At 29.4% G+C, this 24,320-nt stretch overlaps 1 protein-coding gene across 8 annotated transcripts in view; it reads left to right on the forward strand.

The window, feature by feature from the left end:
- The first annotated feature begins 3,436 nt into the window (after positions 1-3,436).
- The window catches only part of LOC130663857 (uncharacterized), a 38,006-nt gene continuing 17,122 nt past the window's right edge, over positions 3,437-24,320 (forward strand). For 2 of the 8 annotated variants that reach the window (XM_057463371.1, XM_057463376.1), the window contains exons 1-6: positions 4,392-5,150; positions 8,848-9,684; positions 18,025-18,287; positions 18,948-19,393; positions 19,594-19,809; positions 20,219-20,330. In XM_057463371.1, coding sequence (XP_057319354.1) covers positions 9,180-9,684; positions 18,025-18,287; positions 18,948-19,393; positions 19,594-19,809; positions 20,219-20,330 — 1,542 coding nt within the window. In that variant the 5' untranslated portion in view covers positions 4,392-5,150; positions 8,848-9,179. Of the gene's footprint in view, positions 3,628-4,391; positions 5,151-5,591; positions 5,613-5,769; positions 5,910-6,640; positions 6,763-8,847; positions 9,685-18,024; positions 18,288-18,947; positions 19,394-19,593; positions 19,810-20,218; positions 20,331-24,320 lie in introns of those variants that run through there. The other 6 variants (XM_057463372.1, XM_057463378.1, XM_057463377.1 and 3 more) reach the window with 6 other exon arrangements.

Consider the following 24,320-nt stretch of genomic DNA (forward strand, 5'->3'; position numbering starts at 1 on the left):
CTTTGAAAGTGTCTTTAGAACTGACTTTTTCAGAGAAAATTTCGAAAAATTTCCGCCGGGGTAATGTATAGAAACAAGTTTAACAAACCCATTGCAGGAACAAAATCCGAAATCAAAATGAAAGCTATTTTTATATTGTAGGTTTCATTTTTTCATAGGATTGGAATGGTTTCTATAATGTAGACTGTAAAAAATTGCAAGTAAATACGAATTTTATTTGAATCCCAATTCACTTCGTCACTCGGAGTTTCGGAGTTTAAAAAAAAATCACTTTGCATACGGAGTAAATAGGGAGTTTGTTTTTGAGCTGAGTGATTTCGGAGTGATCTGGATTTTGTTCAAATCCACATTCACTCCGATTCGGAGTTTTAATATTAAAAAAAATTCCTGTTAGGAGTGAATTTTACTCCGAGCTGAATTTTCAATATTAAATTAAACTTTTCTTCGAAGTGAAATTGACTCCGAGGGGAGTAAATAAATAAACAGTCATCCACTCCGCAGTCATTCCGGATTTACTCCGCTGATTTTTTACAGTGTAAAAATTTCATTACGATAAAAAAGTAAAAAATTCATATTAGTGAAGGAATTTTTTCGATGTTTATAGAGAAAGGGAAAGGGCTTGGCACAGTAGAGAGGTTAAGAAAAAAAATGACTTTTTTGATCCTAAATTTGTTATTTTTGAATTTTCTCATATATTTAAAAATAATAAATGGAATTTTCAATCCTGATAAAATAAAAGTTATTTTTTTCATCTTCGGGAAAAATGGGACAGCAGAAAAAAAAAGTTTGCATTATAAAAAACTAATACGTCTTTATTTTTTAAATAATAAATTTAAAATCAAGGACACGTATCTCGCAAAGTCACTTCGATAGTTTCATCTTCGGAGACGAGTAATCGATCGAAAGTGTCAGCTATAATCCTGTATATAATAATAATAACAATAAGAATGTGTACGGAACAATAAATAAATAAAATAAAACGGATAAAAAAGAATAAGATTTATTTGAGTTCCAGCAGATGTTTTCTGAAATCGTCACAATGACATATCGACACTGACACTGGCGTCCCAGGGTAACTGAAAACTGCCAAAGTAAGCGACAAATTTTATTGGTTTTATCTGTACCTCGAGGGCTATAAAAGTCTGCTACAGGAAAAGTTATGAATATTTGTAATAGAAAACAAAAAATATTTTATTTTCCGGCTGACTATCAAAAATTATTATTACCCAGAAATATTTTTATTTTCAACTCTTTTTTTTTCTTCCTTTGTAGTTTTTTTTTACGCGCGAGGTCGGAGCCTATTTCAATATAAAATTTCAATAGTCTGTCAGTTCACTCAAGTGTCAATCGATTTGATGAGATACTTGTGTAAATGCATACACGTAAAACGAAATAGAACATGTGAAATCAAAGAGTATTGAAGCCTGGAGCTCATGAAAATTTAACAGTTGTCTTGTGCCAATGCCGCTGGTACTGTTACACTTATTCAGCGAAGGCGTTTCCCTGCACACAGCCCATGGTATGAGTCCTCTGGCATCGATTAAAAACCCGAAGGAAAAAAATATAAAAAATCAAACTCCAGAAAAATTACATACCGAAACGAATGTACTCAACTGTTTGGCGCCGAACTTGTTCTTAAAAACGTTTTGGGTCGTTTCCCGTTGAACTTACAACGATTGTTCATTCAATTCGTTGCCAAGACATTCAAACAAATCGTTTTGCTCCCATGTATTCGTACCGAAGATAAAACATAAAATATCAAAAATTATTAATGATACTGAAGTCAGCAGACGTCTGATAATTTTTGGATTTTTTTTTAGACGATAAACCATAAAAAAAAAAATATTTGAAAAAATTGCACCTGTAGTTTTTTAAATTTTCTACATGTACATATTTTTAGTTTTTTTGTTTCTTGTAAGCAATTTATTGAAAAAAAATTTTGAAATTTTCAATTGTCTGCTAACTTCAGAATCATTGAAATTAGCCGACGTCTAATAATTTTTGGATTAAAAAAAAATGAGAAATTATAAATAAAAAAATATTTTAAAAAATTGCACCTATAGTTTTTTTAATTTTCTACATGTGCATTTTTTTTCGTCATTGATTTGTTGAAAAAAAAATCCGAAAATTTTTAATTGTCTGTTAACTTCAGGATCATAAATTATTAATGATAGTCAAGTTCGCCGACGTCTGATAGTTTTTGAATTTTTTTTTCAAACGATAAATTAGGAAAAAAAATATTTTGAAAAATTGCACCTGTAGTTTTTTTCATTTTCTACATGTGCATTTTTTTAGTTTATTTTTTTTTTGTAGTTTATGGTTTTGAAAAAAAATTCAAAAATCATTAGACGTCGGCTAACCCCAGTATCATAAATTATTATTATAATAGTAATAAAAACTAATCAATATCCATTCAAGTTAATGACATTATTTTTGTTTCACATAATAAAATAGTGATGAAAATAGTATAATATTTAACCAGAATTTAAAGTTGAATGAAAGTTTATAAGACTTTTGCCGTGTCTTTGGATTGTCGCAATGCTCGGAAATACTGTTGGTGTGATCCAATTTGTTTTTAGAATAAATTTAAAAACTTTTGTTACCTTCTACAAACTTGTTACAAAAGTCTATATTACTATAATGATAATAGCAATGGTGAGTCTTTTGAAAAAACTCTTTAAGATCATTTCGAATGTCATTTCTTCACTTGTCTGTTATTAAATAAGACATTTATCCAATCCAACTGAAAAAACATTTAAACTTTCGCTCTTGTTGCTTTCTTCTTTTTCATACATTTTTTTTTTATTTTCAGGGGGAAAAAGAAGTTTATTTAATTTACTTTTTTGTTCAGTCGCTTTTTCATTGTTGACTACAGGCACGTGGCCAAGTAGCGCTGCCGACTTTCCGTACCCAGTAACCATATATATCTGTATATATATAAATAAATACATAGGTATGTATACGTATGTGAAGAAAAATAAAACAAGTATAAAGATGAGCTGATATTATCTTTTTTGTTGTATGTAAACGCATTTGACATACAGCCATGAGGGTGAGCAAGCGATAACTCTGTCTTGTATGAATATACATTTATATTTATTTTTTGTTGGTATGTATGTAAGTATGGATGAATTAATGTGTGAATGTATACAGATGTATATATATATATATATATATATATATAGTTAAAGGAACAACGTAATAATATACGTAAGTAAGAATAAGAAGAGATGAAATATATATATAGTGTTAGACCGCGAATAAAAGTAACGCGTGCGCAAAATTAGTTACTTAAAAACAACTAAATGCTAAAATTAAAATACGCGTGTGACAATTTGTCGTCATATAAATAATAGTATGAAATATTTATTTCCTTATGATGTTATTATGTTACAATTGCAATAGTTAAATTTAATATTGCGTTGGGTGGCCGGTAATTCAGTTTGTTTAATAAAATAGTTGTGAAATTTTTATAGTTGTAGCTGTTGTTACGTGACATTGACATAAATTTTATAATTTTCATGATATTGTAAGTGACAAATACTCCTGAAGTGTCAGTGTTTGTTATAAATTGCGAAAAACAACCAAGTTAATGAATATAAAATTAGACTTATGGTGAATATCGAGGTGATTGATTATTTTTAGATTGGAATTTTAATTAAATTTCAATATTAAAATTTTTTTTTTAGTCTTAATTAATTAGAATAAAAAATTTTAAGCTGCTTTGTGAAATCTCGGTTCTATTTTATTCTTTATGATTTATTAATGATAAACTTTAATTTTATAAAAGTAATTGCGCGTAATTGGGCTAAATGTACTGCTAAAAATAAATGCGAGGATTTAAATTAAATGAATTACTTTTCATGAATAAAAAAGATAGCTTTTATAATTTTCATTATAATTCGTAGGTGCGTGTAATTATAAATTTTTAAATAGAGCAGTAGAATCACCGGTTTTTATTTTTTTTTTTAAATTACAAATTCAAATTTACATAAATTTTTTTTACAAAATTTTCCCCTTCGTTTGTAATTTCTTTATAACTGATAATTTTAATTGTAGTCCCCTTTAATTACGTGGGTTAAATCCGGAGTGATGACTGTTTATTTATTTACTCCCCTCGGAGTAAAATTCACTTCGAAGGGGAGTTTATTTTAGTATTAAAACTTTGCATCGGAGTGAATGCGGAGATTTTTTCTTAAATTTTGGAACTCTGAGTGATGGAGTGAATTCAGATTTAAATAAAATCTGTAATCACTCCCGATTTTTAACGGCGCATAATTGTAATTTAAATAAAAAAAATGAATTTCCTAATTGGCCCAATTCACCTCAATCAGCTATTTTTGTAATTAAATTTTAGTTGTTGTAGAAATAAATAATGAGGAAAATATTTAGTCTAAATTGGCAACTAGAAAAATGTCACAGTGCACTAAAATAGTGAAAGCCAACGTAAAATCTGGCAATTAAAACTACACTGTCAAGAGCAGGGAACAAAAAAATAGTGACGACAAGAATACTCTTCACACCATTGTAGTAAAAGTCCTTAGATTATTAGTGCCAAGTCAGGAGCTGAAAGTGTGCTTTTTCAAGTGGTATTACACTACCGATATATATCCAACTACAAACTACAAACTACATCTACAACTACATAGGACGACAGGTCCACGGGGTAGCGGAAGTAAAGCACAGAACGTCAGTGGCGTTGGTGGCGTTGGCAGAAGAGGAAGAGGACAGATCGCGTGCCCGGTCAGACGTCAGTAGAAAGAGTCAGTACCGCGCGGACCTCAGTACAGCGAGGACGTTATCTCTGCGCGATTATATACCTGCCCAACTTAACTAGCTAGTCAACACCCGACGTTTATATTTGTATACACACTACATTGTATAATAACAAAAATAAATATAATGATAATGTGAAAATTTTAAATATCTTCAAGATACAAATTTATTACACATATTTTTGCCAAAAGACTTCTTGTACTCGTACTTGTTAGACTATTTCTTCCTCTTATTCCTTCGGGCCAATTCGAGACGCTTCGAAACTTAAACAATCTTGCCAACAATCATTTTTATTTTTTACTTGTTTTTTATTTTTACATCTGTGATAAGACCGTCACTTACGTCTTTACCTCCGTCACCTGGAATTTTTAATGGTAACGTTAATATTTTTTTATTAATAAATAAATAAATAAATTAATTAATTAATAAGAGACATGCATTTAATTTTACTATCCGTAATTTGACGTTTTAAGAAAAAAAATCTAGTTTTGGGCAAATGAAATAAGATTTATTGGAGCAATGGTAATAATATCGAGGATGAAATATTTGTTAATTTATTAGTATATAATGGTTTAGTATAACGTAAATGCATGTACAAGAAGGCTCTTGTACTTCCCGCATCTTGTTGCTATTAGGCCGGCACGCCTATATATAGCGGAAGTATAATTAAATCCACTCTGAATATTAAATGTTGCCAACTATTTGAGTTCCTCTTTCTCAAATTCTTCTTCTTCTTCTACTGCTTCTACTTACTATTTTTTAATCTTTACCTCTGTATCCTCCGCTCCATGTCGAGTGTCCAGTACTCGTGCTACTTTCTAGTGCCCATTACAATCGTAATTGTCATATTTTTAATTATTATTTAATATTCATAGCTGCAATTATTTTATTTTTTTAATTTTTATCAAACACTTTATATTTAATTTTTCTTAAATCCATTAATCGACTCATTTATTTATTTATTAATATTTTTATTTTTATTTTACTATTTTTTATCGCCGGTTATTTTATCACCGAATCATTTAAATAATTGATATCGCCAGTTCGATCCGAAAATTATTCTCGGTTCACCGTCGGAAGTTTAAAATTTAACGAGATGCCTTTTTTTATTTGCGACAAGCATTTACCACTAGGTCAGTTTGTTTTTAAAATATTTTTTCGATCTCTATGTTGAATTATTTTATTATAAATTAACAATAGATTTTTTTACATTCCAACGATTTCAAATTTTATTTTTTTTTTAATTGCCGCTCAATCGTCAGATAGTTCGTATGTAAAATATAAAAAGCTTGTGAATTGGTTGTAGCTTTAAAAAAAACATTCCGATGATTAAACAATAGACTTTAGTTATTCTCGGATCAGTGCGAGCTTCCGACGATGTTCTTTGCCAGACGGTTCAGTTTCAATGTACAGCTGTAATTTAAATCTACTTAAAATTATCAAGATCAAATTCCGATGTCTTAACTATTTTTAAAAATATTTTTAATTAATTTTTACTCCGAATCGTTACATTGCATCAAAGTCAGAATTTTCTGCGGGAATTCAATTGAATTCAAATTCAAATTTTTTTTATTTAATTTTTTAAATTTTGTTGGCGGGTAAATTTGAATGGAACTGAATGTCGGTGGTCATTATAAGTAGGTCGAGGATGTTTGTAATTATTTTTTGTTGATCGTATGTAGAATTTGAGGGTTTACGCATTTGAAGTTGTTGGCTCTTAAAATATCCGCGTGCACCAGAGGTTGACGGCTGGCAATCAGCGCAGACACTTTAAAAACTCTTCCTCTTTGCTATATATTCTTCATAGTCTATCGCAAACTCAGCTATTATTAATCAACAATAACAGTATGAAAAACAAAGTCAAGTATAATTTACAGACAAGAGATCGCTAGTGAGTTAATAATAAATTAATCAACAAAAACACCAACTGGGTCTTGTTATTTTATTATAATTGACTATTCTTCGTAGACGTTAATTATGTCCCGGGTAATGGAATAGTTAATTTAATTATTTAAAAAATAGTATACTAAACTTTTGGTATATGGTTGTAAAGTTTTACGTCAGGGAAAAATTTTAACGTGACAAGAGAAAATAAAAATAAAGTTTGCTTTCATATGGGGCTTAAACTTGTATACTGCGGCAGGACGATGGTTTTAAAGTTTACTTTTATTTTTGTTTATATGTAAACAGTCACTAGAAAGTTATTAGGCTTCTTCATATTTAAGTTTCCATCACAATTTTTATTCTCAAATTACTTGCTATCAAAATAAAAAAAATTTTTTATTTTATTTAAATTTGCTGAGAATAAATAAAGAAGTCCGACGACACTAATTTACTATATTCCGTTAGTGGGACCTCAATATTTTACTATAAAATTTTTATAATAGAAAACTTTCGTGAAAAAAAAAAAAATTTTCTAAAGTTAAATTACTTTTATTTATCTTAACGAGTTTTTAATTGCAAATTCTTATACATCAAAACTACGGCACTTTTTTTTTATATATAATTTTTAAAGAAAAAAATAAAATATATAAATTAATAAAATTGGATTATTAATTAATGTCTAAATTTAAAATCATTAAATTTTTTAATTTGGGTTAAAAAAATAATTTTTTACAGTTTGGTATTTTAGGTGTCTCATAAAAAAAATATTGAGTCCATCGTAAATTCAATAAAAATTAATGAACTAAAAAATTAAGTAATTCGAGTAAAATAAGAACGTTCACTGATCACAATAGAAGCTAATTGTGATATTTTTAATATATAAAAAAATATCACCTAGTTTTTATAAAAAACTTCAATAATATTTATAATTTTATAATAGACTTCTTTTTATTTAATCCGATAAATTTTTTTTTACAAAAAGTAAAAGAAATTTTTACTGTAAAAAATCTGCGGAGTAAATCCGGAGCAGGTGACTGTTTATTTATTGAATCCCCTCGGAGTAAAATTTACTCCGAAGGAAAGTTTATTTTAAATTAAAAGTCTGAATCAGAGTAAATTTGAATTTAAGTAAAATTAAGATCACTCCGAAATTACTCCGCTGGAAAAATAAACTCCGTATTTACTCCGCATGTGTAGTGATTTTTTCTAAGACTCCGGAACACCGGAAAATCCGTAATCACTTCGAATTTACTCCCAATTTTTTTGCAGTTTAATAAAATTTGAAAAATGTATTAAATTAATTGACACCCACATTTGCTTACATTTATTTTTCTTACCCGCAGTATCTACGAACTGTCTTTATAAAAAATAAAATAGTGGAAAACAATGTCTGAATAAAATTTATAATAAACTGAGGAATGTAAAAACGAAAGGTATTTTATAAAACCAGGTGATAAGATTTTTTTCTCAGTACTTTATCCTCCTATTCAACTCTCCCAAGTCACTAATGTGATTTCCTTTGGGGATATTGGAATTATTGGAAACGTCGGGTCCAATACGCTGCTCACAAGTAAAACCAACACCCGGTGAATCACCAAAATTACACAGTCCATTTAAAATTTAAGTAATAAAAAATTTCTTCCTTTTAATAAAAAAAATTAGCAATCTTATAAAATCAATCGACGGATTATCATATTTTTTTTATCTTCCGTTCAATTATTCATGCTCCATACCCCTTAAATAACTCAGCTCTGAAATTTTAATTTAAAAATTTAAATATAAATTATCGCTAATTACTCATTTATAAAAGTTATCGTAATCTCTGCGTGATTAAAAATAAAATTTTATAAACTAAAGAATATCCGGTCGAGTGATTTCAAATAGTCGGCAAAATTTATCAATTTAATTTTAATTTAAAATGTATTTAACATCTGAAAACTTTATAATTTGGTTTAATAATTTATATACAAGTTAGTTACTTAAAAATTAATAAAGTTACTACAGAATGTGTAGTTTGTTTTTAATTTAATTAGACTGAAACTTTAAAATGAAATCAAATAAATTATTCCTCAGCTCGAACAAAAATTTTAAAACTCATTCCCAATGGGTTTAATTATTTTATTTACTGATATTCAATTCTCACTAAAAACTTTAATTGATTGTTATAAATTTTTAAAAATGTTACAGATGTAATCAATGATCTCACAGTACAAATTTCACAAGTGTAATAACTTATGTCAGTAAATCTGCGTTGCAAAAAAACAAAAATCAAATTTTCCAAATGTTTGAACGTAAAATAAGTTAATAATCCTTTTGGAAATCATGTTTGAGTCGCTGTCATTATTATCACCGTCAGTGTTAATTAAAATAAGAAAAAAGTTTAATATTAACAGCAAGAGTTTTAAAAAACACATTGAGAATTCGTTAAACGATGAATTGCATAAGCGCGATGTTTGCGCATCCGGGAACAACGTCCACTGGGTCGTCAAGGAAAATAATTTATACGATTTTGACCGGGCATGTACGTCATCTATCCGGCCGACGAGCTCCTCAGAATCTACGATAATCCGATTCGTCGTTTTTCATTGACGTGTTCGTATACTCCTTCAGTACAATCTCCATCTTCATCTCCATCTTCGTCACCAGTAACACCTGTAATTGAAAAATCACAGCATGACAATGACTGCCTTGACGGAGAAGAAAAACCTAAACAGAGACAATTAAAAACTTTTAAAAATTTCAGTGATAAACAGAAAAAGAAAAAAAATAGTAGTAATAGTAATAGTAATAGTACATTGAGCGTAACTTCTGAACAGTGTAATAAAAATAAAAAAAATATAAGAAACTTTAGTATAAGTAAGAAGTTAATGAGTTCAGTGAGTAGTCAAAAAAAATTAAACAGCCCGATTATGCAAAATCGAAACGGCGAAGAGGGTAATAATCCCTTCAAGGATCTGACACATGCCACTCTCAATGAACCTCTCAAACAACATAATGGCAATGCTCTTAAGCTCGTCCAAACTGGTAAGTACTTTTTTAAATACTAATAATTGTCATTTTTCTCATTGTTTTTATTTTCACTTTTGTTGTCATGCTTTAATTTTATCCATTATAATTATTAATATTTGTTTCCTTTTTTTTTTATATATAAATTTCCAAGTACTTTAATCCACTTGTAATAATTCCACAAAGTACAGCCCACAAGCAAGTAAATGTGAGCTTTTTTTTTATATACTATTACTCTGGTGAATTACACAGGCTTCTGTTGAAGAAAAGTAGAACGTTGATCTTGCTCTCGAGTCTACTTGCGACTTTTAAAGAGAAACTTGGGGTTTAAATTGATAATATATATTTCTAAGTAAATATTAAATATGTTGGTACATATATTTTTAAAAATCTTCGGTCCATTTGAAATATAAGATGAGTATAAAGTAAATGTGGGAAGATGTATTGTTGTTACTGGAAGCTCGACGTCGATATTCTGGAAACCGAATTTATTGATAAATAAAAATGTTTCAATGTTACATATAATAAAAAAAGAGACGGAATGGATGAATGTAAAGAAAAAATGAATATGAAATATGAAATATAATAGGTTGGATGTGAAACAGTAAAAGTACTATTGGCAATTGATTGAAAGCTACGGAGTAGAGATGGGAGAGGTTGAGAGTATATAAAATTTATATTGAAATAGCAGACCGCGGAATATTCAGCGGACAGGTTATTCAAATTCAATTTTAATTAACTAATTCCCACTTGAATGCTGTTGCTTGACATATTTACTGTATCCAACTCCGCGTATGAAATATTATTTATACGTTAAATATATAAACACACATACATTTATAATAATAAGCCAGAGGGGCAACAGTTGGGGATGTTAAGAAAATAATGCATCGGGTTTCAAATTCATTTAATTATTTATTCAAAAATACCCGCCTGGAAAAGCTATATATTGTTAAAAATATATACAAATATATATGGTGAATATGTGATAAATATATGGCGGCAAAAATATATATATTTATGAATATATGTTTTTTACATATATTAGATTATATATTTTTAATAATATATTTCTTTTTGTATAATATTATATTATATATTTTATAATATATGAATATATAATATTCATATATTTTAAAGTAAATTTTTTCACATATGAAGTTTTTTCATGCGGGTAATAACCCGACAGCATTCATTAGAAAAAAAAATTTTTCAAAAATAAGAATTAGTCAAATTTGAAAATAAATCAAATTTTAAATTACGGTAACAAAATAACTTTTTTAGTCGGATGAAATGGGATATTTTGAAAAAACCAGAAAAGATTTTTTTTATTGAAATTTACTAAGGGCATTAATTGAAAAACGTGGAAAAAATTTTTTGAAGCGATTCCCGGGTAAATTTTTGAAATATAAATTAAAAATTCATTTTGCCCTTTTTTAAATATTTAAATAAATTTTTGCTATCAATAAATATTTAATTTACTATTAATTAGACGCACACATTTCTGTTTATTAATTCATAATACTAAAATTAATAGTTTCGATGGTAACGGAGTACAAAATACATTTATAATATCATTTTACAGCTAGTTGATTTGAAAATCTACATGCACATATGTAGCTTGCTGAAAAATTACCCAACAATACATTTCAGTAAAAAAAAAAAATAAGTGCATGATTGATGGTGAGTAGAAACAACTAGTCAAAATATTCTGACAAATAATCTAGTAAAAATATTTCTTCAATGAATAATTTGACTCAAATAACGATCACAAAAGCACAATATTATTAGCTCTATATATTTAATATTTGTTTATAAAATAAATACAAGTTATTTTGACAGTCGGTTACAAAAACTTTAACTTTCATTAAGTAAATTCCATTATTCTGTCACTTCCCCGAAATATACGGCCTACTTTTATCTGGTCATCAGTATTATTTGTAATTTCCCGGCAGAATCTCCCCTTGATAAAAAATTAAGGTCACTGTGATCAGTTTCCATAGAAAATCTTGAAGGAATAATCGATCTACACATTTTCTCAAAGACTTAATATATTTTCTTATTTACTTGCGGTATTTTTTCACCCATAAAAAATTCACTGGTCAAACCCCAGGCTTTTCTGTTTCTTACGTTTCCTTTTATTTATTTCCGGACACGTGAGATTGAACCTTACCTCCGTAGCAGCACTCAGCGGTAATTTTCGCGCGTTCACTCGTGCACTAGACCTTATAAAGTCTTACTTTAACCAAATACAAAAGCATACAATCAAAGAGCAAGCAAATAAGCTTTCAGAGATCTCAGCGACCCTTCGTCAAAAGTTCTCTTGAGCTGTCAAGTTTAATGTTTATTTGACGAGTCACGATCTCACGCACATAATATAAATTTCATGTTGTATTTAATAAAGGAAGGAGTCCCGTTGCCACGGTAACTGCGAGGTGAGCAGGCAAAGTATTGATTTGCCCCACCTGAATTCAGGTCAACTCCTGACTAAACATATATACTCTGCTCATTCTGTACTCAGTACTCGATGTAAAACGCACTCCTTCCGTATTTAAATAATATAAACTTACTTACATATATGTATATATACACAAAAATATATACAGAAGATTATTATCTTGATAAGCTCTATACACACTGGATGAATCGTTTATTCCTCCCCCATGGCTAACAATTTTTTCCTAAACATTTTAACCGCACTACTTCCATTTAACTTGATAAAGAATGACGTGACGATTATTATTATTTTCTCTTGGGGTTGAAAAAAAAAACCGCTATTTTTCCATGTAATATTAATATCATGCTATTTATTTAATGTACACTTGTTATTTTTTATTTCTAGATATATATATTAATAATTGTGGGAAGTGAATTTTTTTCTATTTATTGGCCATGCAACAGGCAGCAGACATTAATCAATTGATTATTCAATCATATGATAGCCAAATCATTGTTCGTGTGTATAGTACTGATATATATGTATGGGGGTAATAGTAATGGAATATTAAATTTCGTGTCTTGGCTTTCTCGTTTACCTCCCTAATAAAATAGTAATAAATGCACCGTGAACTTTAGCGGGAGGTCGTACTCGGTACACGTGGAGAGCAAGTTAATGCACTGTAGGGGGTATAAGTATGAGTATAAGAAGGATAGAAATCAAATTTGTTTAGCGTGACCCTTGATCGTTGATTGTACACGCTCGTTAAGTAAATTTAATAACCCATATTTTATATGGATAAATAATAAATATGTCTTTGTTTACCTGCGCTTATATACCTGGGACTTTTAATATTTTTATTTGGATATATATTTTATCTTTTTGATGATGGTGATTTACGATGTGTTGTTGTGCTTACACTAATTTTTTTTACGGGCTATTAATGATTTATTTTTACTCAGTTGCTTTGGCAGATGGTAGTGACCTGAAATAAGAAAGTTTATTCCATGGTTTTTATCATTTTCGCGCGTTATATTAAATAGGCGAGGTAAAGGTTTTGAATATCGTGTGTTCTGAAATTCGTTTTTCGCGACAAAGGCTACAATGTGTCCTGGTTTAAATTTAAGAGGTCTTTATGTAGAGGCATCTTGTACAAATCTAGGTCTTGAACTTGTCAAGACACATGTTAAGCATATCTTAAAATTGTATTTTTAAATTTATTTTTCTCGGGAATAAAAGCTTTGGTGGTTTATAAAAATGACTGTAGGGCAGACATGTCAAGTGACATTTGAATTTTTTTAAAAATCTTATTTATTTACTTATTCAATTACTCATTAATTTTATTAATACACTGAAAAAAAAAAAATAATTGTCCCAAATAAATAAATTTATTTGTGGCTTTTTTTGAATATTTCTTAATGACAAATTGTCATATTTGGTACAACAAAATATGGCAGTTGATTCAAATAATTTTGTAATTTGACTGAAATATATCATTTATTTGTGGTAAGTAAATGATATATTTGTGGTAAAGATATCAAATTTGTGACGAATAACGGAAAATTTGGCGATGAACACATGGCCCAACTAACCTTTATTAGCAGCAATTGGATCATTTCTTTACCCCAAATTAATCACTTATTTCACGCAATTAAGTTACTCAATTATATTATTACTTTCTCACAATTAAATATTTCTTTGGCCATATCCAAATATACGATATCTTTGGCTCAAATAAATGTTAGTCGGCTCAAATAAACCTTTTTTTCAGTGTAAGTAAAAAACTATTTGTACGTAAGTAGTCAAAAATTTTAAGGATCCAATAGTGAAAAAAATTTATTTGAAACTCGTAACCAAAAATCTCCATGGGTTTGAAAATTTTTTTTCGATTGCTTTTGAAAACGGACACTTTTAATTTGTCATTTTTCCTTTAATTCAAGCAGTAAGTCGACAGTTCGTATTAAAAAGAAATCATTAGTTACAAAAAAAAAAAATTCAGTTTTAAAATTTTTCTTTGAAAATAAAATAGAATAAAATATAAATGACTGAATTCAAAAGTTATAATCACATCAATAAATCTCTTTGCTCAGCCGTAATTTGAATACCATAGAGAATAAAATAATACTATCAAGTAAAAATTTTTAATTTATCTCATATTAAATGTATGAATGATTCTGGAGAATTTAAATAGAATTCTCATAAGTATCAGTAATTTTAAATATTATTTTTATTCCAACCATTCATAATAATAATAATAATCGTGAAGTAGAATAAAATTGAGTAATGAGAGTTGAGTACGAAAAGCTGAGTTTAGTGGTATGAAAATTTTCGTAATTTGTTAAAAATGATTTAGTTAGGTTTCTCAGAAGCACCGAGTTATAAATATGTAGATTAACTAATTGGATCATCGTGTAAACTAAAGATTTACCTCAATACCGTGCAAAAATATTAAAACTTATATTACATATTTTCTCGCACAAAATTTATAATTATATTTAAATTTCATACTAAAAATATTATTATTAGCTAGCGAATTATTGAGCTTCAATGTTCAAGATGTATAAATAATAAAAAATACATTTGTACCCAAAAAATAAATCGCTAGTTCATGTGACTGGCGAAACAACGACGAGAGCGTAGAAAGAGGTCGAGACGTAGTTCAACCTGCCGAGCAACTTGAAAATGGCACGAACCGTCTTTGTAAGTCATTTAAAAAAAATAAAAAAAGTAAACTTTTTCCTCTTACTTCTTTTTCTCCATCATCTTAAACTTCTTCCCCAGCCTCCTCCAGTTTTCATATTTTTCTTTCACCAACCGCGAATCAAACTTTACATTAATCTCCTTATTAATGTCCTTATGAAAAAAACTTTTGATGTTCAATTTTGTCCCATTGAACAAAACTAATTCATTTAAATTAAAAATTCAATTTTAATGCCCCGTAAAAAATAGTAATTATAAAAAAAAAATTATATATAAATTATTAATATAAAAGTCATTAGCATAAATTTTTTTTCAGTATTCAGACATCGAAGTTTTGAGCTTAAACTCCATTTTAAAAATTCATATTTCATTACACAACAAAAGTACACTTTGTTCAAAATTAATTCAAATTAATCCGGTTTAATTGTTCTGTTATTCCGTCATTTGAATGGAACAATTAAATGACAGGAAACAACAAAATTTCGATTGACGATAAATATTTGTCTAGCCATTGACACGTGACTAATGATGTTCGCTGGTTGTTTATATTTTACTTTATTTATTTATATTTATATTTATATTTATATTTATTATGACAAATAAAGAGGAAGAAAGACAATAAGTCGGATGAATTGGCAAGTGTGCAGTAATAAATACACATATATTTAATGGTTGACTATCGTCATGATAGCTGACGTAATGACGTCAAGGGTACGAAGGTGTGGACCAAAATAATCTAGCAATTATTATTCATCCAAGAAGTTGCGTTCGTTAGATTACACACATCGCGTGGGTTTATATACTCTAAAGCCACTTTACTTAGATATATAAACGTACGCGTAAGCGTATCAGGAATACGACAGTGAACTGTCACCAACGATGCAGCTGTTGCTTACACTAGAGTCGATGATCACCATCAACTAAACTTTATATATATTTATCCATCCATATACACATCAGTTTGGCTTTGCTTCAAAATACGTACATATAGTTTTGTTACCGTGAAAATCATACCAAATTACTCTATATATTTACGTTTTTTAACATTATAATTAGTATGATATCTAAAAATATTTTTTTTTTATTAAAAAAATGATTAAGTATCAAAAAGCCACAATCAAATGAAATAAAAAGTCAGAGTTGATGATTTAATTTGATAGTGATATTTATCAAGATCCAAAAAATTCAGTTAATTTTTCTTTTTTTTTATTTGATAATTTTTAAAAGATACAAATTTTAATTAATTTTTTGAATCAAGTGATAAATTGGATCAAAAATTTTTTTAATTAATTTAAAATCCAAAACATTCAGTTAATTATGATAATTTTTCGTTTTTTTTATTTGATAATTTCAAAAGATACAAATTTTAATTAATTTTTTGAAACAAGTGATAAATTGGATCAAAAATTTTTTTAATTAATTTAAGATCCAAAAAATTCAGTTAATTATGATAATTAAAAATTTTTGTTTATTTGATAATTTTTAAAAGATATAAATTTTAATTAATTTTTTGAAACAAGTGATAAATTGGATCAAAAATTTTTTTAATGATTATTTTTCTATTTAATGAGAGCTCACTAAAAATAATTATAATTAAAGTAATTGATTGGCATTACATTTTTTTTTGAAATTTGAAAACAAACAAGTTGCAAAGAGTAATCAAATAATTGGAAAGGCCTCCGCATAATGAGATTAAATTTTTGGACGATGTTGTAAAGTTGATTAAATTTTAAGTAATTGGATTTAAAAATAAAATTTAAAAACCGCGCTCACAAAATAACTAAAGGAATTTTATTTTTATCCGAGCGTATTCTCGATAAATTTTTGAATTTCACTTAATTAACTTCTTTTATAAATAGAACTATGTTTGAGATTCTGAATTAATATGCATCCAAAACTTGCCCAAGTCATAACTTGTGTAGATGTCAAAATGTTTAACTTGACGTACGTCAAATATATATCGATAGTCATAATTAAATTATTGAGAATGATAATTGTCAAAGTTCTCTGATATTGATTATTGACAAAGTCTATTGTGAAAATCAAGAATTGAGTAAACATACCCACACCTGTGCACAATCACTATCTCACAGGCAGCTAAAGTGAGAGTGCACTGATTTGATAAATTAGCAGATGGCAAATTGTATAATTGCCAATGGTAAATTGGTAAGACCGAGGTTTAGTCGAGCTGTTATGTCCGTTGATTTGAATTCGAGCTCCAAGGTAATGTATATATGTATATATGTATACATATACCTACACATATATTTGTTCTATACGTATCTACCTTATAGCCTCTGCTAACGAACTCATTTATGACATTATGCGACACGATATATTGCAAATGGTTTTAAAAACTTGTACTCTGTCGATTTATTTTTATGCTTTCACGTGTAATCGATAATATAAATGATTATCATACTGCTGACGATGACATAAAAAATAAAAAAATATGTAAAGCCGTATGTTGAATTGAAAGCTGCTGAGATAACATCGGGTCGAAAATAAAAAAAAAATATAATTATAAGTAAATTGAGTTAAAAATGATATGATGTCAGAGTGTGGGTAAAGAAGCGCGATTAGTGATGATGATAAAGTTACAATTTTAACGGTGAGAAGGACATTATCGTTGACATTAACGATAGGCGTTTAATATCGGAAGAGACAAGCTTGCGAGTAAGAAAAAGGTATAAAATAAAAAAAGTCTTGGAGTATATATATATATAGGCAGTACTGTCTTGGATATATTTGGGCAGACTTAATAGTTTTTTTATTGTTTTAGTTTTAATGTTTGTCGAAAAATGTCAATGACAGTGAAGAGTTTATAAAAAAAAAAAATAAAGTATAGAGGGTAACATGTTTACGTCAGATAACGTACTTCCTTGACAGGCTCGAGTCCAAAACAGTTATTGCTACTGGACATTTGACAATGAGCCAAAAAAGTATCCGAGACATTGAATTATTGTCATGATTGATAACAATGTCAAGATGTACATTTATTTTTTATATCGAACCTATTGTAGACAAGTTTTATTAAAGTTGTTTGGTTGTTTATTGACGTGCATAAAATAAATTTTATAAATAATCAAATTTATTTACGCCATTTTTTCTTTGTTTTTATTATACTTTATGTTCATCCGGTGATTTATAGTTCATGTTAATATTAAAATTTAAATGCTATAGTATATTTTGTTTTTATATAATAAACGTGATATTTTCAGTTTCCGACTTCGCCCAAGAGTTCGGGGGCGCGATTGAGAGTCACGCGGCCAATGTACGTCGACTTGTCGACGAGTTCCGTGGGAGGTCGAGCGAAGCTCGGAACGACGCCGGCAGCGGCGGAATGCGACGTATTTGGGAAAGCCTCCTACGGCAAATTGAAGCCGACGCCGCAGCACAATTGGACCTCGCTGCTGTTCTCCAACAACAAATTTCACGGCCTGTTCAAGAAGCCGGTTTTTACCGGAAAATACAGTCACGAAAAGTTTGTATCAATTTATGGGTTTTAATATTTTCTTAAATAATAAGAGTTAACTTTGATTATTGTTTTAAAATTTTAATCAATTTTAAAAATTATAAAGTTCAATTTTCATTTTTTTTTAAATCCACTCTGAGCAAATAATTTATTGATAAGATGAACGACTGAAAATTTTAACAATCCTCAAAATTCCAAAATTTATTCCTTTCTTTAGTGATCAGTTTAAATAATTTTTTATTCAATTTAAATTTTTTAAATAATTTATTTGTTTAAAAAATTTTAAACTCAACCGGAAGTGAACGAACTTAAATTTTTTTACTTAAATTTTAAACGAAAATTATAATGTATTTTTTGAAAAATTCAAAGCGAGCCTTAAAATTACTCAAAAAAAAAAAACTAATTTTTTTTTATAACGATAAATTATAGACAGCAATATTTTAAAAACTTTAGCAATTAATTAACATAAAGTAACTCAAGTTATTTAAAGACACATTACCGCATTATCCCTAAAAAGACCCGATTATATCTAGGGTTCCCTCAAAAACTCGAGGACGACATAAATATAAAGTCGCACCGCTTGATTTATGACCATGAGGATATCTCACGAATAAACGATATCTAACACAATAAATAATATGAATTTGAATATGTTGATGTTGTCCCCAGGTGTTTGCGCACCGTGAAGCGTACGAGCAAGTGGTGAGCAAGACGGAGGAGAAGCTACAGCGCGCAAGGGTCGATTACAAGCGCGCATATGGCGCTCTTTTGAGTATTAACGAGAGCACAACAAGCGAACAGGAACAAAACAATCTAAAACGAGGTTACTTTGAAGCTCACAATGCCTACGTACTTCAACTACGTGCAACCAATGCAATTGTCGAGCGTTATCAGTTTCACTGTCTGCCAGCTCTGCTCGGCGAAATGGCTGAGGTTTACGAGGAACTTTCTGGGCTTACGTGCGGATGCGTTACTAGGATTGCCGAAGCTGCCGGTGAACGGGTCACTGAACAAAATAAACGTTATCAAGTAATCGTCAAAGAAGCTCAAAATGTCTCTGCTCAAAACGATCTACAAGTTATTGCTAAAAATCTTGCCAGCAGCACAACGCCCAGGTTATTTTTATTTAATACCTTATCAAATCTACTGCTATCTAATTAACAGATGAAAAATTTTTACCCAGTAATTATTGATCTGATTTGCTGTCTTTAATTAACGTACAAATTTATTCAACGACTAGGATTTAATTATGTAATTTAATTGGAAAATTTAATGACCGATCAGTGGGAATTAATAATCACGAATTGTCTTATAGAAAACCACCGCGGCGGCTGTTCGTACCCCCGTCACCACCCGAACAGATTCCGATGGAAAAAATTAATCAGGTGCCTGCCTTGAGGGATGAATTGGTACCGACTGGAATCAACAGTCAACCGAATCTTGATGATTTGCGCCGCGAGGCTGACTCTCTTACACTTGAAATTGGAAGGCTTCAGGATTCTTTGGATGCTCTGATGCGAATGCAACGCAAGTGAGTATAAATAATTAATTTACGTCTTTCTTAATCAAATCTAACAATAATTTAAAAAATTAATTTTAATAATTTCATGTAAAAACCGGGAGAAAAATTTTTATTTACGATGAGATTTAAGTTGAGCTAAAAAAGAGAAAATTTTTAAGTGGTAGAAATAAAAAATTTTTATTTTAAAAGAAATTCAAAAACCGGATAAAAAATGAGTTTTAAAAAAATAAATTAAAGAGGATCTTTATGGATTTGTTGATCTTAATAAATCAACGTAGATCTTAAATTTGAAAGAATTAGATTTACGTTGATCTAAATTATTTTTTCCCGGGTAGAGATCAACTTTAATCCTCTCAATCCGTCCAACTTTCAGGGCTGAATTTCTATAGATTAAAAAAAAAAAAAATTTACTTTACAGAAGTGCTGAGGGTAATCTTTTCACAAAAGCCGCCGAGCTTCAAGAAGATATCTCGATGAAACGTTTCGATTTAGGAGTTGCCCATTTACACTTAGCCGCAGTCCAAGCCCAGGTAATGCATCCTATTAATCTATTATATAATTTACTCTTCAAAATTATTAAATCTTCTCGTAAAAAGTACTTAAATTTTTAAATTTCATCTCAAACATCTCTCGCAACTGTTCTTCAACTTACACTTTAGCTATATTGGATTTTTTAACGGTTCACCTCGACAATAAAAAAACCATGCCAAGTTATGTTTTAAATATATATGTATATCCCCAGGTAAAATATAAGAAAACTCAATTTTTTGGTAGGATGAAATTTCACAGTTTAAATATGTACGGCTACTAGCTTATTTATTAAAAACGAAACTTTACTTACACTTTAAAAAGAGCAGTGTTAAAAATGGACTCAATTTAATACCACGCGGTGTTAAAATGAAATAACACTGGTGTAGGCGGTGTAATTTGCCGGTGTTAAATCGGTGTAAAAAAATAAATCCACGTATAGGAATTAGAAAAAAAATATAAAATTTTAATGAATATTATTTGGAGGATATTTCAATTTTGCTAAGTACTTATTTAAATAATTATTTATGTTATACGTATACTGTAAAAAATCACACTTTCCAGACACTTTCTATAGACTTTCCATCGAGATGACTGATTGATAACCGATAGATTACTGATTGAAAACTGACAAATAACCAATTTCAAGTAATCAAAGTTTACAGGCATAAATATCATTGGACTTGTAAACTTTAAGTGAACCTTCAGACGCCACCGTCCATCTTACGGCTTTAAATAAATTATATTATTATTAATTGAAATGTTTTATTACGTGAAATTAGTGTTTTTGGCAAGTTTTTGACAGGTATTCGAAATGTGTCCGAAAGACACTTCCCAGACACTTTCCAGTAAACTGGAAAATTTACACTTTGGGGTAAATCCAAGTGGTTTAGGTGTTAAAATTGGCGGTGTTAAATTTCAACACCGAAAGTGGTGTAAAAATAACGCCGTCGCCGATGTGAATATTCTTTACTTTGGGAATGTGTGCATATGTGTGTGCATATGTGTAGGCGTGTGCGCGCACGCATATGTGTGCGTGAGTGTGTGTCAAGATATTTTTTGTGTTTTATAAGCTTTCCAAAGTTAATACCGGTTTAACACCGGTATTTTAACACCGCCGAATTACGCTTCATACACCGGTGTAATTCCATTTTAACACCGCGCGGAGTTAAAATAAATCCATTTTAAACACCGATCTTTTTACAGTGTAATTTATTTAAAAATTACACAATTTTACGTCCACAATTTCAATTAACAATAATTTAATTAATTAATAAAAACACTGTACAACAGTAGTGATCGAGTAAGTAAAATATTTTTAACACCGAAAAATATTTTATCACCGGGAATTTTTTTAGCACCGGTAAAGAATATTTACACTGTCGGCGGTGTTATTTTAACACTGCTTTCGGCGTTTAAATTTAAGACCGAAAATTTCAACACCTACACCGCCTGGACTTACCCCATTTTTTTTACAGTGTAACATTGTTTCATTTATTCTTAGTTACTTGATAAAGTTTTCAATCGAATAAATGAACACAAGAACGACAATCATAACTAAGACAACCTACAACTGCCAAGACTATATTATTATAATACGCGATTTATATATTATTGTTATGCATATTATATATATGTGTCAAAGTTATGATTGTTATTCATATTCAGTAAATATGGGCGCGAAGAAAATAGTAACAAATGTATGTGCGAAAGCAAATAACGTTAGTAATAAGTGGCTTTCAGTAAATTTAATTATAAGAAGTTGGATCCGAGTTGTTTTATAAAAGGTAACTCACAACATCACTATACTCTCCAGTCTACAGTGAACTCTTGTTACCGTATAGTTGTAGAGTGGTGCAAAAGCTTGGAAAATATTATTCACGTAAGCAGTAATGGCACCGTTAATACTACTATCGTTGTCATGAGGTCGTAAGTGCAGTAGAAGCATCAGTTTTGCCCAGAAACATGTCGTCGTTGCCCTCTGATAGTGACTTATGACGTGAACAAAACTTTTTTTGTTTTTCGATAAATTTACTATCGTGGTAAATAAATATGTTGGGTAAAATACAATAAAGTTAAATGTCATAAAATAAAAAAAAGTGGTTGGTTGTTGAGTTGTTGGGTCGTAGGTTGTGGGGGCTTGAGGAGGTCTTTTTATAGGGCGTGTATACGATAACGTGTTGATATAGAATATTTCTTGACAGTATTCGGTTATTATAACGACGACTGATGGAGTAAAATTAAATTTTCATCGCACGCATGCACACTTATATCGGTAAAATTCATGTCACGCAATATTACTCCCGGTCTATTTATTATTTAATGGTATCCAATAAAAATAAAAACCCCGGAGATAAAGAGTATAAGGTATACATTAAAGGAAAATATATATTAGCGTAAGGTAAATGAAGAAATATGCAAGGGTGAATTTAAAATATAAATCCTAGATAAACTTGCTTCTCTCGATTATAGTTTATGGTTAGTCTTGGTCTTCATATAAAACTCAACTTTCTGTGCTGCAATATTTACGTTAATACTCCAGCAGACTGCCGCGATTTGTTCTTATTTTCGAAAGTCGCTCAAAGGAGATAACATTGAGGACGAAAAATAAATAATTGAGCTTTAAGATTTGAGAGGCCGTAATGGAGTAAGTCGGTGAAAAATTAATGGAAAATTGCTAGCAATTGTTGAGATTGGATTTTTAATGCGGGAATTACTTTTCTTTTATATTTCTGTTGGGATTAGGGCCGATTATCCTCTGGTGAGTGTAAAATCGATGGATTGCTTTAGAGTCGTTCACCTGTAAAGCGTTTATGAGTTTACAGCCGGTTGAATGTCTGTATATGTTGTGGGATATACGTGAGATGCATCTGTGGTATTGTAAGAAAGTCCGGAGCTTTATGCGACTCGAAGGCACGTGAATGCTGGCATAGAGATGGATAAAGTCGAGTGTTAAACCATGAAGCAACACGGAAGTCGATGAAAGCCTGGATAAAAAAAAGTTCTGTGGATTTTATTGAAAGAATTTATACATATATAGATATATGTACTCTGTTACAAAAAATATATAAATGCTCTAGTGAAAGTGACAATAATGTATCGAATGAAAGAAATCACATTGAATTGCCCACAAAGAACTCAACTGGATAATACTATTGTTAATGTTAGTCGATATTATTAGCTTCTGCGCTATATTACTTTTATAAATATATATTTATTTTTACTATTATTTTTAAATTATCAAACGTTTATTCAGTTGACGTGATCGTGTAGCTTGCTCGTTGCTTCTCTCATTTTTCTGTGTTCGTAATAGAACACATAAAATCACCCGGGTTTTACTTTCCGGGGAAGTTAAATGTCTTTTCGAATCTTTAAGGGGATCTAAATTTTGATGGTAAAATTTTTCTTTTACTAATATTGCTTGTTGGGTATCAAATGAAAGCTTGTGATCGATAAATTCTTATCATATTTTTAACTTCCCGCTATGAAAATTTAACATTAAAAACAAGGTTTTATTGATTTCAATCGGACTTTTGAGAATCCACATGGAAAAAAATTAACTTTAAAAATTACTATTTGAAATTATAACCCGGAACGCGGTTGTCAATATGGGGAATTTTAACATTCAAATAGTAAATTTTATAATACATGTCGTCTATTTTCTAAGTATCAGTTACGATTTTTAAAGTTCAAATAGTAATTTTTCTTACATAGACAATAAATTTTCATATACTTATCCTGTAGTTATTCACGTTTTAATCATAAATGAAAAAATTACTATTCAGAATGATGGTATTTACTGACCACTTTATCATTATATTACTTGTCATTCTCAATTTATATAGTTCATTTTTTTCCGTGGCAATTTTAAAACGGAAGCCTAAAATTTGTAGAAACCCGGATCAAAATATCTAGCCTCAATCTAGCCTCATCGAACCCAAGTAAGCCTCAATCCAGCCTTACTAAGTAAAAAAAGCATTTTGAGCCTCAAA

Source organism: Microplitis mediator, chromosome 2, assembly GCF_029852145.1.
Source record: "Microplitis mediator isolate UGA2020A chromosome 2, iyMicMedi2.1, whole genome shotgun sequence".
NCBI lineage: Eukaryota > Metazoa > Arthropoda > Insecta > Hymenoptera > Braconidae > Microplitis > Microplitis mediator.